The sequence below is a fragment of the Leishmania braziliensis genome, chromosome 10, assembly GCF_000002845.2.
Source record: "Leishmania braziliensis MHOM/BR/75/M2904 complete genome, chromosome 10".
Classification (NCBI taxonomy): Eukaryota; Euglenozoa; class Kinetoplastea; order Trypanosomatida; family Trypanosomatidae; genus Leishmania; species Leishmania braziliensis.
This window is the reverse complement of record NC_009302.2, coordinates 303596-320384: the sequence shown is the minus strand read 5'-3', so window position 1 is coordinate 320384 and position 16789 is coordinate 303596. Positions and strand designations below refer to the sequence as shown.

General features: G+C 60.1%; 4 protein-coding genes across 4 annotated transcripts; all 4 read left to right on the top strand.

Annotated features, from left to right (window-relative positions):
* Positions 1-2227: 2227 nt before the first annotated feature.
* LBRM_10_0800 (hypothetical protein, unknown function) lies at positions 2228-7630 on the top strand (the record flags this gene model as incomplete). The annotated part of the gene is made up of 1 exon (XM_001562798.2): positions 2228-7630. The coding sequence occupies one exon, from the start codon at positions 2228-2230 to the stop codon at positions 7628-7630; it is 5403 nt and encodes a 1800-aa protein (XP_001562848.2).
* A 1387-nt stretch (positions 7631-9017) lies between these two features.
* LBRM_10_0790 (hypothetical protein, unknown function) lies at positions 9018-10145 on the top strand (the record flags this gene model as incomplete). The annotated part of the gene is made up of 1 exon (XM_001562797.2): positions 9018-10145. The coding sequence occupies one exon, from the start codon at positions 9018-9020 to the stop codon at positions 10143-10145; it is 1128 nt and encodes a 375-aa protein (XP_001562847.2).
* Positions 10146-10895: 750 nt separating this feature from the next.
* Positions 10896-11633, top strand: LBRM_10_0780 (conserved hypothetical protein; the record flags this gene model as incomplete). The annotated part of the gene is made up of 1 exon (XM_001562796.1): positions 10896-11633. The coding sequence occupies one exon, from the start codon at positions 10896-10898 to the stop codon at positions 11631-11633; it is 738 nt and encodes a 245-aa protein (XP_001562846.1).
* A 1865-nt stretch (positions 11634-13498) lies between these two features.
* On the top strand, positions 13499-14980 carry LBRM_10_0770 (flagellar glycoprotein-like protein; the record flags this gene model as incomplete). The annotated part of the gene is made up of 1 exon (XM_001562795.1): positions 13499-14980. One exon carries the CDS (start codon positions 13499-13501, stop codon positions 14978-14980), a length of 1482 nt encoding a protein of 493 aa, XP_001562845.1.
* Between the last annotated feature and the right edge of the window lie 1809 nt (positions 14981-16789).

Here is a 16789-nt window from a genome sequence, read left to right as displayed (position 1 = left end):
CTGAGCCCCTTTCCCTCCGTCTGTTGGACAGGCTAAGACGGTGGTGAATACAACTCTTCACATCACTGCTTGTTTCTTTCGTGTTACTTTGTACTTCTCCACGCGTGCGCATGTGCGTGGTGTGTGTGTGTGCGCGCTCGTTTCTCTCTTACACACACACACACATATATACCTCTGCTCCTTCTTCGCTCTCTGCACAACAGCGGGAAGAGGGGGGAGGAGGAGGTGGTGGTGACGATGTCGGCCGCACCGCCCCTGTCGTTGTCACCATCGCGGCTGCCCTTTTCATTCACTATTTGGTTAACTCCGACGAAAAAGAGAACGTTTTACGTGGCGGTGACCGAGAGAAGGGGGAAGACGGGGAAAAGACGGGCAGTGGTGATGAGTGTGGTCGGGGTCTGTGTACGTCTTGCAGTCGGTGTCTCCCGTAGCCCCACCCCACTCCACCCCCCCCCCCCAATCTCCCCCTCACTGTTCCTCGTCCGTGGCTCTTGGTGGGTGCCGATGGGTGCACCACAACTCCTGCACCCATCGACACACCCCCTTCTTCCGGGCCCCTCCTTCCCTCTCGTGTCCGTTCCTTGTGCTTGCGTCGGTGTGCATGTGGCGCTTACACCGCTCTTGAAGTAGCGAGACGCACCTTCGGGCACACCAGCACACGCGTGCACGTGGGTAAGAGAAGAAAAAGACCCGTGCGGCACGCTTTCTGCTCTTTGACTCAATTTACAACAACGCAAGTGACCTTGACACACCTTCAAAGCTGCTGCTTCCACCCCTCTCCCCCCCCCCTCACGTCTTTTGCCTCCGCCCCACTGTGTCTTCGCTCCATCACTCCTCATGGGCACACGAAGAGCATGCACACAGCTCTCTCTACAGGTCTCTCTTACCAAGACGATACGATTCCTCGTGTAGACTTTCAAAATCGTGCACTCGGAAGAGCGGTAGTGGTGTTGCTCGATTGGTTGCTGGCACACACACACAGGAACACGGGGCTGCGACTACCATCAGCTTCCCCCTCACCGTGTTGGCGTTCTTCAATCTCCCCCCCTCCGCTGTTACTGTAGACGTGCACTTCACACAGAGCACGCCAAGAGACGAGCGAATTTTTTGTTGGTTTGTTTTCTTCTTCTATTCAGACTCACTCATCCCCTCCCCCTCTCTCCCTCCCCCCCTCTCCCTACGCTAATTGGGCGCTAGAGACGCTGCCGCACGTGGCCAAGGCGACCCTGTAGGGTTGGCAGAAGCTGCGGACTGTCCTCTTTTCGGTTTCCTTCTTTCTCCCCATACACTCTACATTCATCATTCAGTCTGGGTCACCCTTACGCTACCTCAATCTTTGGTCCTTTCTAGTTTGTGTGTGTGTGTGTTTGTCAACACCCTCCCCCTGTCGGTCTGCCTTCGTTCGCTCTCCCTCCCTCCCTCTCGCTGTACCCACACGCCCCTCTCTTTGCTCTGCTCACCTACCTCACTTTCCCCTTCGTCGTCGTCGTCCTGTTTGCCCAGCACGACCATCTCACCACCATCACCAGCCCAGCCTCTCTCCTCTCTCGCGATTGGTTCCATCACTGTTACCTGTTTCATACAGTGGCCGTCTTTCCCCACTTTGCTTCTCTCACTTTTTCACGTGTCCCCTGCGTCCACTTAGGCCATCTAAAAGGCCTGTCCTCGGACACGGACGGACGGAGATGCAGAGAGGACGGAAGGAAACTTGATCGAAAGGTCGCTGCTCTGCGTGCGTGCGTGCGCTTCGGCAAGAGAAGGGGAAAAAGTCGAGGACGACGACGAAGACGAGAAAGCGAGTAAGGGCTCTGAGGTAGAGAGCAGGCGAGCAGCAGCAGAAACAGCACCCCATCGAGTCCACACCCCTTTGGATCGCCTTCTTCTTCGTGTCCGGCTTGACGTCCACCTTTCCTCTACCGTGTGCGCGAAGACGAAGGATAGGGGAGAAAGAGAGAGCGGAACCCACCAGATTTGTTCGCTTGCTGGAGCTCACGCACTCACAGGGAGACACAGACTGAGTGAATCCATACAGGGCAAAGTAGAAGAGCTGCGCATCAGCGGCTGTACAGAGGCGCACGGGTGCTACAGAGGTTACCGCGTCCCTCCCTCCCCTTCACCGCCACTTTCTCCTGCAGAACGGTGGCATTTTTTCTTCCCCCCTTTCGTTTTCTCGCGACTTGCACCGGTGATTGCACCGCCCCCCCCCCCTCCCCCTCTCTCTCCCTTGATGAATCCGTTAGACTATCTTCCCCCCGATGTCTTCACGCGCACCTGGGGAACGTCAACGCACACTGTGCACCCGCTCGGGTCGCATCTCTGCGTGATAGGCCCTCGCTACGACCGCATAGCGGTTGCGAGTGTGGCGATGGAAACCACCGGGCTGGCACTGCCTCCTCAGTTCAAGGTTATGTGTACCGGACACACGCGCACTTTTCTGCCAACCCCGCACTCCGGCAGCTGCCCGCTCGACTACACCGCCCTCTTCGTGAGCCTTCATCGGCGGCAGCGTGAAAGGATTACCTGCCTCCACGCATCACGGCCGGTGCCGCTCCTCGCCTCCGGATCGCCCGGAGCAAGACGGCTACATAAGGCTTCCACCTCTACTGCCGTCAGTGGCTGGATGACGGAGGGCACGCCACCTTCAGCAACAGCAACAGTGTACGCCTCTCAGAATACCGAACTTGACGTTCGTGAGCGTCACGTGGAACGCTTCGCAACGTCTTCGGGCAGCTCAACTGCCCCCCCTGCAGGCTCCTCGGAGAGCGGGCTCTCTGTGGTGGAGCACCCCCTCCCTGAGTCGGTGACTGCCGCGATGGCGCGCGTGACAGCCACGCTGACGTCAACAGCGGTGCCGTCAAGTTCTGTAGGAACTGCACATCCTCATCCATACCCTCAGCAGCAGGAGCCGTTGGGCACCGGCCAACCCCACTATCACCATCATCGACTGCCACAGCCAGATCCGCGCCACATGCAGTACCGCGTTGGCCGCAGTGGCAGCATGCAGCCCCTACCTCTTCCCGGTTCGCACGGTGGAACACCTTCGAATACTAGCAGCGCCGCCGTAGCCCTTCCCCTCACGCCCGATACCACTTCCTCAGCCCTCACCTCGGTGCCGCGCGACAGCACGACAATCGTCTCTTTCGCCACCACAGCCATTCGCCCTTCTGGTCCTCAAGCGATTTCCACAGCGGCGGTGGAGGCAACTTTGCGATCGAACAACGCCGACTGTCACTACGACCCCGTGCGCCGCGACTCATTTTCCCTTGCTAGTGGAGATGACACGCCAGGCGAGGCCGCTATGGAGAACGTGCAGCAGTCACGCTGGCTTCTCTCGCGGCACCCACGTCAGCGCATGAGTGGCGGCAATGACGATATAGAGGTCGACGAAGTCGGTTCCAGCATCCACGGCGAAGTGATCGCCCGAGAACGACTACTGCAGCAGCTTCAACGTACTGTGGTGCGACAGCGTCATCTCGATCTGCGCATGTTCGATGCTGACGACGGTGAGGGCGACGCAAGTGAGCCACAGCAGCGTACGGCAGAACACACGCTTCTCTCCCCGGATGCACAAAACACACATCGGCCGGAAAGTGAGGGACCGCGAGGAGGGCCCGCTGCGGCTGCGGCAGCACTGCACCTGTTCCATGGAGCCAACACATCTGACGATGCAGACGAGATACGCGCAGACTCTGTCGTTGCCGCGCGAGGCTTGCATCTCGCCTGGGCACAGACGCGTGCCCGTGGCAGCACTTCGCCGTCACCGCAGCCACACAACCTCCCATTGCGGTGGCGGAGAGGACAAGCTGCGCGGAGGCGGCGGCCACAACCGGACGCTGCACAGCAAGGCACGAGCGGTCATCGGCAACTGTCGCCGTCCCCAGCAGCATCCGTGTCGCGCCACACTGCTGGCGCGTCGTCCTCCATGCCAGCCTCCTCTGTCACTGGGTCGCGATCTGCAGCACAACCCGCGATGTCGGTCAGCACACACACAGCGCAAATGCTGTCATCGCCGTCCATACGCGTCGATGACGATGACCTCAGCACCTCTTTGCATCCTACCACTGGTGTTGTGGGCGTCGACAGAACAGCGGAGACATCATCTTCGGCGGTGTTGCCGTCTCCGATCCCGGTGGACTTTGTGCGTCGCCCTTCTCTGCCCACCGTCGCGCTCGTAGATGTTCTCCCATTAAGCCGAGTGCCCAGTGAAGAGGCGCGCGGCCGTGAGAGCACGCTGTCCCAAGGCGACAGCAGTCGAGGAGTCTCCGCGTTTGCCCATCCCCGACACAGCGAGAGCTGCTCCAACAGCCTTGCAATCGATGACAGGCACGCAGCGGCAGCCAGGATGGCGGTCTCTACGCCTCGCACTCGAGATGATTTCGACTGCGCGAAGAACACGTCGGAAGCGCACCAGTGCGGAGTGCTCGATGAGGACACGCCGGTGGTGAGGCGCACCAGCCCTGGCAGGAGTAACGGTGCCGATAACGAGAGCCGCAGCCGGCGCAGCTGTAGCAGCCTCGGAGCTACAGAGCCACCGGACAAGAGTGCAGAGCCGGTAGCTTCAGTGGGCGGAGGTGGCGATGATTGCGTCCGCAGCTGTCGTGACTCTCGACTGCCATCCTTCTCTCGCGTCGCATCGCTGTCTCCGTCTTCCTCTTCGTCGTTCGCGCTGTGGCACGTGCGCACCGACACCAAAGCCGGCAGTATCGATGTGGGCGAGGCACTAGAGGAGGTCGACGAAGCCGGCGGCTCCGTCGGCATCCCGGTGTTGAGCGCCATGACACCGCCGACAGTCTACCTGTCCGACATGCTCCGTCTCTCTTTCTCGCCAGATCACGGGGGCGACAGCTCAACGAGGGTCGCCTCAGACGTCGACGAGGGCGTGGCGCATGTAGGTGCCCACGGTGGCTACACATGCAGCCTCGGTAGCCATCGACGTCGCCAGCGGCCTTTTCTCGCTGACGATGGCAACGACGACGACGACGGTTGCTGCGAAAGCGCCGCGTCGACGTCGTCTAGCCCGCCCTCGCAGAACCACACCGCCATGCGCCGCGTAATGGGCATGGAGGACGAAGAGGTGTCCAACAGCAACCTGTCGGCGTCTCCGCTTTCGCCGCTCGCCACGACGCGCAGCAGCTGCTGGATCGCTGCCGGTGTGACTAATGCGGAGCCCTCCGCCTGCACACCGCACCGAGTTGCCGTCAGCCTTGCCCTATCCGTAGAGGACCGGCTCCTACACCCCTCGACACCGAGCACCGTCGCGTGGGGTAGAGGCAACGGCGCTGAGCACCACCACCGTGGTGCCGCTGCGGCCACCGTCCACCTCACCACCACTCCGGCTGAGTCTTCCGCGCAGTCTTCAATGCTCTCCATCTTCCCCACTCCAGCGCAGGCACGCTTGCAATCGTTGTTGCGCGCCTCCACATGGTCCACGTCGACGCCGTCCCCTCGCATGAAAGAACACAAAAACTACAGCAGCAGCAGCAGCATGAGCAACTTTCATTCTCATCCGCTAGACGTCTCTGAAACGACGACTGGGGGCCGAAAGAGCCTACAAGCGGCCAGAGAAGGCGACGATGACAGACACGTGCGCGGGAGTAGTAGTAGCAGCCGCAAGACACCAACGCGTCTCTCTGGTGTCTATGCGTCCCCTGCAGCAGCACAGGCATCTGCAGCCGTAACCATGACCCCGCCAAGGACTGCTGTCGCAGAAGCCATCCCGGCTGCGGCCTCGCCCTTGCACCCGTCTGCCTTTCGCACCTCCGGCTCCTCCCTGCAGGTGCAGCCTGGCTGGAGGAGTCGCACCTCGACAGCGGCGCCAAGTGAAGCGGACGGCGACAACGCGGCGCTTTGCAGTGGATATAGTGGCGCGAGCTTGTTGTCGCGCGCTCAGGAGGTAGACATCCAGCTCTTGGCTCGCATGACGCACCTTACGTATACGCGAGGCGGCTCGGCGGCGGTGGCAATGACACCCAAGACATGCAACCTGGTGCGCTCTCCTCAGCACCTGTCGTCCTCGCCACTCTCATCCCCCTCGCGATGCTCGACCGGATCGCTCAGCTTTTTCCTCGCGGCAGCGATGGCCTCTCCTAGAAGTGTAGGCGGTACCCGCACCAGCTGCGGTGGCGGTCTCAGCGAGGACGACGAGGGACGCGGCGTGCGCGCAGCAGACAGTGGAGTCTACGGCAGCGCGGTAGCACGGCGACGCTCGTGGGCTCCGCGGAAGCAGCAGCAGAATCGCCAGCGGCGGCGACAGTCACAGTCGTTGATGGACACTCACTCCTCATCCGCCAGCGTCTGCCCTATAAGTCGCACTCACAGCTGTGGAAGTTGCTTAAGCGAGGCCTTAGCAGTCGCGCCGCAGCGACTGACGTTCGGGAGTACCATTAGCTCCGTCATCGGCGCCAGCAGCAACACCGACAGTGCCGAGCGTTGGCCAACAGTGTACTCCACTCCAGCGGCGCTTTCACTCCCCCATCCAAGCCAGCAGCGACAGCAGCACACACCTCCACCACCCTACGCTTTCTCGCCTGTCGATGCGTGCCATCGCGGTGACGCCGTCGAGGAAGCGGTGTACAGTACGCGTTGCTCGCAGTTGCTACCATCTGAACCGCGCGCCGCCTCGCCGCCACCGTCGTGGGCGTTGCCGACGTCGTCGTCCCTGTTGCTTTCGCCGTTCGCTCCTCACACGCCGAGTGAACGGCCTTCGCTGTCGTCCACCGAGTTTAACCAAGCCCCACGGCGACACGGCGAGACGCGAGATAGATTCAGCACCTGGTCTGTCCCATCGACCTCGATCGCAAGCGCTGCGGAACAGTGGCCGCAGCACCTGCGCGGATCCTCTCATCGGAGCCACAGTCTCAGCAGTAGAAGTGGCAGCGTCGGGGGCGGCCGCCGCTGCGCAAATCGAGCCTTGTCCTTCTCCGTACTCCGCTCACCACCTTCCGCCCTTGCGACCCCACTTGTGCGGGCAGGGCTGGAGCACTCGGTGAGCTCTGCCACGCTATTGGACGGATGCATCGGCGTCTCCTCTCCGTCTCCTCTCAACAGCGGTCGTCAGCGTCACACGAGCAGCGACGGCAGCATGAAGAGCAGCAGGGGTGCCCTTCACATCACCCGAAGCGATCGCTCTCGCGTCTCCGCATCGCTCATGCTGCAGTCGCGGACCTCTACCACTGCACCGCAGCCGACTCTTGCCGACGAGCTGCGCTTGTTCTCGAGTTCCGCCTTCCCCAGCGCTCTCCCCCGGGTACTGGTGTCGCCCCCCTCCTCTACCATGGCCCCATCACCCCTGACCACATTCATCGCCTCACCACCGCAAAGGACAGGACCGCCAACCTCCACCGCCGCGGCACCTCTCCCGTCTTCTCTTGCGCACTCACCTCGTCAACGACCATCCATCCCGCCAGAGGTGCTGGCATTGATGCAGATGCGCTACGATTCAAGTGGACCAACGTCAGCATCATTGGCACAAGTGGCAGAACGTGGAGCAACCGCTGCGCCGTGCGCCTTCTCTTCTCCAAGCAAGTCAGTGCAGCGGGGAGGCTGCAGCGAGCGACGCGAGGTCAACGTGGAGCCCGGACCGAGAAGCCCCTGCTCTCCCCATGGGCGTGGGTCTCCCCCACCGCAGTGAGAGAAAGGGTTCGCCGTCGGTGGTGGTGGTAAGAGGCATCCCAGTGTGAATGGTGAGTAAGACAGAGTGGTTTGTGCTTGGGTGTGTGTGTGTGCCTGCATGTCTGATGGTGCTCTCCCTCTCTCCTCTCTCTCTACGGTCTTCATGGTTGAAGTCGCGGTGTGACTCACCACCGCCCCCCCCCCCTCCTCTCCTCTCCTCTCCTCTCCTCTCTCCCCCTTCTTTCTCCGTTGCACGCGTGCCTGTTTGTAATGTTTGTATAGACGTGTACTGAGCTGGTGATTGCCTCTGTCCACTACCCCCTTAGATGTACGTTCCTCATTTTTCCCTGTCTGCCTGTCTGTCTGTCTGTCTGTCTCTGCCCATTACGGTGTGCACCAGAGTACCCATCCTCTCTTGCTCCACATGACCCCGGCTTGTTTGTTGTTGTGGGCTGTGGGTCTCGCGGCAGCCGCCGCACACGTCGACGGGTCTTCACAGATACACCCGCGCACGCCCCCACCCACCCACCCCCTCTCCCTCCTCCGGCAAAGGGGCTCACCATTTTCACCCAGCCAGGAGACGAAGGACTGCGAGCGAGAGAGGGAGGGACAGACCACACGAAGAGGGGAGGGGAGGGGCACCGCTTCAGCCGCCGCTGCCCGCGCCACGAACACGACGGTGTGTTTTTCTCTCTCTCTTTTCGCGTAGTTCGATATGGCCCACCCCCACGTGGACACATCCCACCAGCAGAGCGACATGTATCGTAACTGAAGTTGCTTGTTGAGCCTTTAGTGAATACACCTCAGCACAGCCGCCATTCCATCTCTTTTCCTCTACGCCCTCTCTCCCTCCTTTCCCTCTTCTCGTCTTCATCTTTCCTCGCGCCCCCTTTGCAGACCACACGGACAGGGTGTTTTTTCTGGGCATGCACTCCTCTTGCTCGTCCCCCGAGTCACGTCCGTCGCAGCACAGCGGCACGAGCACGAGCACTACCTCGTCTGCGCACTCGTCGGACCAGAAGCGTACGCGGCAGGACGATGGCATGTCAGTGCCGACAACACAATCATGCAACTCATCCGAGGATGCCCAACACACATCCATCACGCCCGCACCCTCCTCTGTCGCCTTAGCTCACCGCTCCGATGAACTGCAGAATCAGCGACCGCGCACGGCGATTATGGAAAACAGCAACATCACCATCCCCACCCTCAGCGAGAACTCAGTTGATGGTCCTCCCCGCCTCCCACCGCTCCCCTCCTCCCTGCCACATCGGCCTCATGTGGCGCTCGTTGCTTCCCCGACACCCAATGCAGCTGTTGAGGATCATGCTGCAAGCACGCCCTCGCCATCATTTTCCTGGGAGATCGCATACGCCAACTCAAACCCTCGCCGTAACTTCGTCGTGATGCTCAATCACAAGCGCATGATCGTCCCTGCAGAGCATCCATTTCTTATTCCTCGGGATTTGATTTCTCCGCGCGCCACGAGGACAGTCGCGGAAGACGACCAGCGCCCTACTGATGCCAGTGACGTTGGCAACTGTGTGGTCGCTGCTGAAGGTGCTGCGCCTCACCCGGTGCACTGCTACGGTGACCGCCCAGTGCTGTTGCTGGACTGCACTGGTGCACTCCGGCAGCGCCGCCTGCGCCGTCAGCGTCGGCTAGAGCTGCAATCGCGCGCCTCGAAGCTAGTCGCAGCACGCGCGGACCTCCTCAGGACCAAGAACCTGTGGTCCATGCGATGCATCCGGGCGCGGCGGCGGAACAAGGAGCAGTGGCTCCCAGAACCCGCGGTGTGCAACGCCGGAGATCACGCTGACAGGGGCGGCGGAGACTCCACTGTGTCTGCCCCTTCCGACGCAGCACGTGGGGGTGTCCCCGCGAAGCACCTTATGTCAGCGCTGTCGGGCCAGCGCAAAGCCATCACGCGCGAAGTGAAGGAGGTGCGCCGCGAACTGCTGACGCTCCTACAAGAAAAGCGCACGCAGGCAGCCACGCGCGATGGCTGCGTGCTGATGCTGCCTTCGCCGGAGACGGGAGAAGTGCGACTGCTCCCGGGACATCACTACCGCACTGTGTGCTTTGTAGGCGACGAGCTGCGTGACGTACTCCCGAGCGACGCGCGCGACACCGACACAGCGACGGTGCAGCGTCGGCAACGTCGCGCTCCGCCGCTACGGGAGCCGGCGTCGGAGGGGACAACGTGTGCGCTCTCTGATGAGGGCGGCGCGGAAGGCGAGCACACGTTGGCCAAAGAGACCAAGCGACCTCTCTGGGCCATGGCAGAGCTCTTGGGCTACGTGCTTTACCTTCGCCAGTGCCACAGGAACCCCGATTATCACTCCCGCCGCGGCGCTACACTCGGCAGCGACAGCATCGACTATCAGGAAGTGCGGGAGGGGCGTGTTGACTACGACAAGATCGCGGCGACCATTAGCTACGACATGGTAGACGACTACCTCGCCCTTCCAACGTGTGAGATAGCGATGTATCGGGAGTGGGCCATCGACAAGTTCAAGCTGCTGCCACTGTAGTAGTGCTCTCTAGGACTTCCCCGTTGACTGTTGCGCGTGTATGGGCACGTGTGTGTCTGCGCGCAACTTCTACGCGGTTCAAGAAATAGAGTCCTTCGCTGCCCATGAACGCTACGGGCACGCACACAGAGGCCCTGGCGCGCTGGCTTCATTGCTACTGTCGAGCTGGGTGAATAAGGGAGGGAGGAAGGAGGGAGGTGCCATAGATTTGGCTTCTCCTGTGCCACGGCAAGAGCGAGAGCAGAGTGACACGTGCGAACATGGAAGCAGCAGCAGCAGCAGCAGCAAAGAATGCCTGTCATGATGCCGATAATCATTGCGGTGGTGGTGGGGCGGGGGGGAGTGGGGGAGTTCTCTCGCTTGGCCAACTCGCTCGCCCCCCTTCCGTCTCTCGTAGCGGACGGCCTTGCCGTCCTGCCTCGACAAACGCGCAGACACACACACACGCCTACTCTCCACCCTCTCCTCCCCTCCCCCTCCACTCCTCACCTTTCTGGAAGGCAAAGCAAAGTGCACGCGAGTGACCGTCAACAAGTACTCTCCCCCCTCCCTCCTCCTCTCCCCCCTCCTCTTGGTGCTTGTACTGTGGACCCCGCCTCCGGCAACCTCTGGGCTGTCAAGGTTTTTACTCCCTGTGAGAGCAAGAGGAAGGGAAGCAAGCACGGGCACACTCAACGTGTTGGTGAGCGCCTGCGCTTCCCCTCTCTCTCTGTTGACAGCTTCTCACCTCCGGGCCTTTCCCTCGTAAATATGTCTGCGGCAGCCTACAAGGAAGCGGTGGAGGCACCAGCCACAGCAGCACGTCGCCGCAAAGCGGGCCGCGTAAACTACCTGATCGAGAACGCTACCCCTGCGATGCTGTGTCTCGTGCGGGCTGCCGAGCCGAAGCCGTACACGGCACTCTCCCCCGAAGCCCTCTACGAGGCGGTGCAGCCGCACGACCACACGCTTCGTCCATCGCCGTTCATTGCCCATCAAGCCCTCATGGACTTCTACAAGGTGTGTGATGGCTACTACGGCGTGGACAAGGAGGAGGCGGATGTGCAGCAGCTCACCACCTTTGAACACAAAAAGTCATATGGTGGGGCATTGAGTGGGAACAACAACGCCGGCAGCAGCGGTGGCAACAGCGGCGCTGTCCTGTCGTCATTGCTGTCTGGGTCGGTGTCCGCCGCGCCATCGTCGTCAGTGTGTGCTGCCCCCGGTGCCCCGCCGCTTCCACCGCTCCCGTCCCCCGACGACCCAAGCCTGGCTGAGAAGCTGAATGACTATCGTATCGCACAGCTGCGCCGCAATGCGCAGCACGTGGATAACACCGTCTACCACGCGCACAACAGCAGCGCCATCACAGGCAACGTCGCAAACGTGGGCAGCGCTGGGCTGTGCCACTTCTACCGCACACCAGAGGGCTGCCAAAGAGGCGCGGCGTGCCCTTTCGCTCACCTGAACAAGAACGGGCAGCCGGTGAACCGCATCACGAAGCTGTGAGTGCGTGCGATAATGCAGGCGATTTCCACTAGCCCCGGTGTTGCGATACGCAGCGAACGCTGCCCTTTTTATTCGCGTAGCTGACTACGGCGGCAGCGTAATCTGCCGAGAAGCGTCCGTTGTGCGCGTGTGTGGACATGTTTGTTTGGGTACCCCTCGTAGTTTCAACATCGCCTCGCCCTCCCCCCCCCCCCCACCCACAAACACGCATACACCCGGTATCTCGGCTAGGCCACTGTGCACTGCGACCATATCGGCGGCATCTGTACGAGTGCCGAAGGGGGACGCAGCGCCGAACCATTCGAGAGGGAACAAACCAACAAACAAAGAGGAAGAAAATATGGCCATCCGCCAGAAGTCGTTCTTTCACACAGTGCGGAGGTGCACTACGTTGCCAGACTTTTCACTGGACGGAGATAGCGCGCCGTCTTGAAGTCTTGTCTCGTTATTTCACGGTGTTATGCGCGAGAACAAGAGAGCAAAAGAAAGAAAGAGAGAGAGGGGCAGAAATAGGGGTGTAAGTCACTCATGTGTCTCTGTGCTTCCCCTTCTCTCCGTCTCCCTTCCCTTTCCGTTCTGCCTTCCTCGCTCGCAGAGATGGGCACGCACAAACAGAGAGACGCACGGTACCTGCCCTCTCTGCCGAAGAGCATGTGCTGGGGCTTATGTGCCGTCTGCTTGGCACCTATCCTTGATCCAACCCTACGACCTCAGCGACTAGTCTCTCCCTCTCTCCCTCCACCTTCCTTGCATCCTCGCGGTGGCTACTGGCCTCCCCCCCCCCATTCTTTCCACCATCACTCACCTGCAAACGCGGTGCCTCTGTGTGTGTGTGGGTGTGGGTGTTTGCTTGTTCCCTCATTGATATCACCACCTCAGTGCGTGTGCGGGTGTCTCTCTCTTCCCTCCCATCCTAAGCATTGCGACTCCTCTCTCCCCCCTCCCTCCCTCCCTCCCCCCTCACACACACACACACAGAGGCCAGCGAAAAAAACAACGCGACAAGGGAGGGGCCCAACGGCAGTTCGCTTTTTCCCCACCACCACCCGCCCGCCCACCTTCCGTCTTCTCCTTCATTGTTACCCCTCCCCTCCCCCCTTCTTCGTTTTTCTCTCCCTGACACACACGCCCCTCTCTCTCTGCACGAGTGAGTTCACAGCTCGGCCCTCCGCCCTCACCAACTAACCCACGCTACCCAGTCGCCACCATCACACCTTTCCCCCCTCCCCTGCTGTCGTTGTTCCTCATATCGTCCACATCGTACGGACAAAACACCCAGACACCTGGGCGCGCTCTGTGAGCTGTGACCGGGTGACCTCGGCTCTCGTACTGTTGTTTTCTTCTCCTGTTAGAGCTAGTCACGCGGCCCGCCTTCGTCGTCGTGTGTTGTGGCTGTTGTTGCGCTTGCGGGGCGGTTTCACTCCTTCTGTGCCGCAGCCCTGCGTGTGCGTGTGTGCCCCCTGTCTTTTTGCCTCGCTCTTTTCTGTCGGGTTTAGTACGTCTCCTCCCCCCTCTCCCCCTTTCGTTCTTGCACCTACACAAAGTGAGGGTGTGTGAGCCTTGGTCTCCTCCCCCCCCCCTCTCTCCCTCTTCCTCCTCCTCCTCTACTCGCCACGGCACACGATCGGATGTCGGAGCGTGTGGCTTTCACAACAGGGCAACCGCCGGTGCCACGGGCACGGAGGCCTTCTCCCCTTCTGCCCCTCACCACCACTCTTATTGCTCTCTATGTTTTGTTTCAACTCTCTGCCCCTGCAGCTGCGCAAAGCTCAGACTCCGACCCCTACTATGACGGCATTTACTATTACTACACCCTCTTCGTCAACGGCCCGGGCGGTGGTGACTCGGTGGACGGCCCCAGCGGGATGGGCAGATACGGCGTAGTCGGCTACGGCGGCGCTATGGTCAAGGACGGGGTCGTGTTCTCCGACATGGGGGGCAGCGGCTCCGCCATTCGCTTGATCTCTAGGAACGGTTACATCTCCACCATTGCCGGCAATCTCTCAAGGAAGGGTAACAACGATGGCCCCTCCACAGAGGCCCTTTTCGGCGGCATCGCCAGCGGTGACAGTCGCTCCAACTCCCTCGCGTCCGGCAACGGCGGCTACTACGTGGCCGATACTGTGAACAGCGCCCTTCGCTTCATCAACACGAGCACACAGACGACAACAACAATTTTAAACGCGAGTGTTCTGCGCACCCCAAACTCACTCGCTATTTCGATCATCGACGACAAAACCTCTGTTTTCCTCTCTAATACCGGCCTCCACCAGGTGCTGTATATTCCAACTCTGAGCAGTCCTGTGGGGCAGGTGAACTTCACCAGCGACCCCTTCTTCGTGCCAGGCGCCATCACCGTTCTTCCTGAACTCAGTCGGGCCTTCATCGTGAACGCAACCTTGCAGATCTACTGTTGGTCATACGCGCAGCCCGGCTCAACCTCGTGGAAGGTGAGCGATCCTCGCGTAGCCGACTTTGGTCGAATTCTCACCACAAGCAGCGATGGCACGAAGGTGTTGTATGTGACTTCCAACGGCAGCACGATCGCTTCTCTTAGCGCGATAGCATCACCGACCGCCTCCCCGGCGCTGATCCCGGAGAAAATGATCGACTTTAACACTTTGGTCATCGGCGGTAGGGTGCAACTCTTCTTCGAGCGTACCCCTGACAGCTGGTACATCCTAACAACCACCAAGTTCATGATTGTCTCCGCAACCCCAATTCAGCCGGAAGATAGCAGCAGTGACAGTGATGAAATTCTCTCAGGACGCCACCAAGGCCTTGCAGCCTTCCCCACAGAAGCCTTCCCCATCAACGACAGCTGCCTCATGGCCCAGGCCTACCACTGGATGCGCATGGACGCCACAGAGGCATACAACACCACTGACTACTTGAGCGAGTTCCTGATACCTCCAAACAACAGCACCACCACACTCGTGTACGGCGACATGAACGTCTCGGGGTGGTGCGGCAACATTACCGCCGACCTCAGCAACGACCACACAATTTTGATTTTGACATTCTGGGGCCCGCGAGGCTATACCCTGCAGCTCACGCAAGATCGCTTGGTGACCTCCACCTGGACACGCACACGAGCTTTTCTGGAATCCCTAAAGAACAGCGGCTGGAACCTTGGCCCCTTCTGCTTCTTCAACTGCACGACCACCTGTAAGACGATCACGGCCCCCAAGTGCCTCGTGAACACCGAATCCGCGTGCGACGACGTGTGCAGGGGTGCCATTGCGTCCTCGGTGGTGATGGCGGTGGCTGGTATCGTGCTCATTATACTGATGATCATTAGCCCATCGAACATCCTCGCGGCGGTGGTGATGGTGCCCATCATTTAACTAGACTTCACCCATACCCTTTATTTTTCTTTACTGTGGCTCCCTCCCTCCCTCCCTCTCTGTGCGTGTGTTTGAATGTGAAAGGGGCGAAAGAGAGCCCCACCCCACCCCCTGCCGCACACCCAGAGAAAAGACGACGAAAAGCAAAGGCCTTATTTATGTTATACTTTAGAAGGGACACACCACCAGGCCTCCCTCTCCCCCCTTCTTCCCTTCCCTCTCTTGCTCGGCTTTTCCGCGAATCGCGTAGAGACGAGCGTCAACAGACGAGGAAGGGGGGGAGGGAAAGCTGCTCAAAGCGTACAGAGGCCCGCGTGTGTGGGTGTGGTTGCGTTTGAGTCCCCCGTGGTGTATCGCCTACCCCCTTTTTCTCGGCATTTCGTACGACCATCGTTCACGTTTTTCTATTCCGTTCAGTTGGTGGGTGTGGGTGTGGGCTTCCTCTCTCCGTCCCTTCCCTCCCCCCCCCCGTCCTCTCGCTCTGTGTGTGTGAAGGGAGGGGAGGGGGGACGTCACGACGCTGTTTCGCTACGTCGTCATCGGTGGTCACACTCAGTGGTTTGTTTATTGCGGTCGTCGTGGGTGTACGGAGTAATTCTTGCGATGGGAAGGGAGACGTTAGAGTTGATGCTGTTGGGTATGTACGTGTCTCTCTCGAGTTTGTCGGAGTCTTTGGGCCCGTGTCGCGGACGACATGGCGAAAGCGAGAAGGAAAGAAACATCAGCAATGCAGCAATGTCCTCTCCGTTGCGTCAAGCCGCCACCACCACCACCGCCCCCACCCCCGCGCCAGAACAAGGTGGAAGAGGCACGGAACATTAAAACAGGCAAACAAGCACTCCTAATGTGAACTCAAAGGCGTACGAGGGTGTGTGTGTGTGTGTGTGTGTGTGTATCTGTACTATCAAGGATGTGAGGCTGAACTTCGGGAGAGGGGATCCTCGTTGCACTTGACATGACCTCTCCCCCTCCCCCCTCTCGTAGGTGGAGTCGGAGTGTGCGACGAGAGGAAAGCGGTTGAGTAACAGCGTCTGTGGAACAGGGATGATCGTACTGGGGAGATCAATCGGGGGATGGGCAAGTTCCCTTGCCGTGTCTTTCTTCACCCCTTCCCTCTCTCCCAAGAGGGTGTGCATGCTCTCTACACATGGCCTCTGCCTCCTTAATGCCACTGCTCCAACAGCCACCACCCCATCCACCCTCCACCTGTTTCTTAGAAGTCCACCTACACAGCACAACCTGCCTCTCTTCACGCAAAGGTTGTTAACAGCAACGGAGACGGCCAATCTTCCTCACACACCACAGCGAAACAAACAGCGAAAAGGAAACATTGTGCCAGCAGCCGCACTCTTCTCGTACACGTTACACTCCACCCCTTCGCTCCGCGCTGGCCTTCTCACTCTTCGTCAGCGCAGCACAGCTCAGCAGGCAGTCGCTGTACCCTTTGTGCGTGGGTCTGTGCTCGTGGCTGGAAAGCAACCGATAAAAAAGGGAGGACGTTCATCTGCCCCTCCCTTCCCTCCCCCCACAGCGCTGTGCGTTACTCTCGTCTGGTCGTCAGTGTTTGGGTGCGTTGCGTGGTGGGTGTGGGTGGGTGTGCCGTTGCTTATTGCTCTCTTCCTCCTCCTACGGCCGCTGACTCGACTCTCTTCCCTCTCCACCCACAGTCCTCTCTGTCTCCCTGAGTCTCTCGCACGCAAAACACCCACACAGCAGTAGCTGCGGCGAGTGCCTGTATGCCTGTGTCTGGGCGTCCGTGTCGTAGAACAGTTAGATTTCTTTTAGGGTTAAATTTCCCTGTGCTGCTGC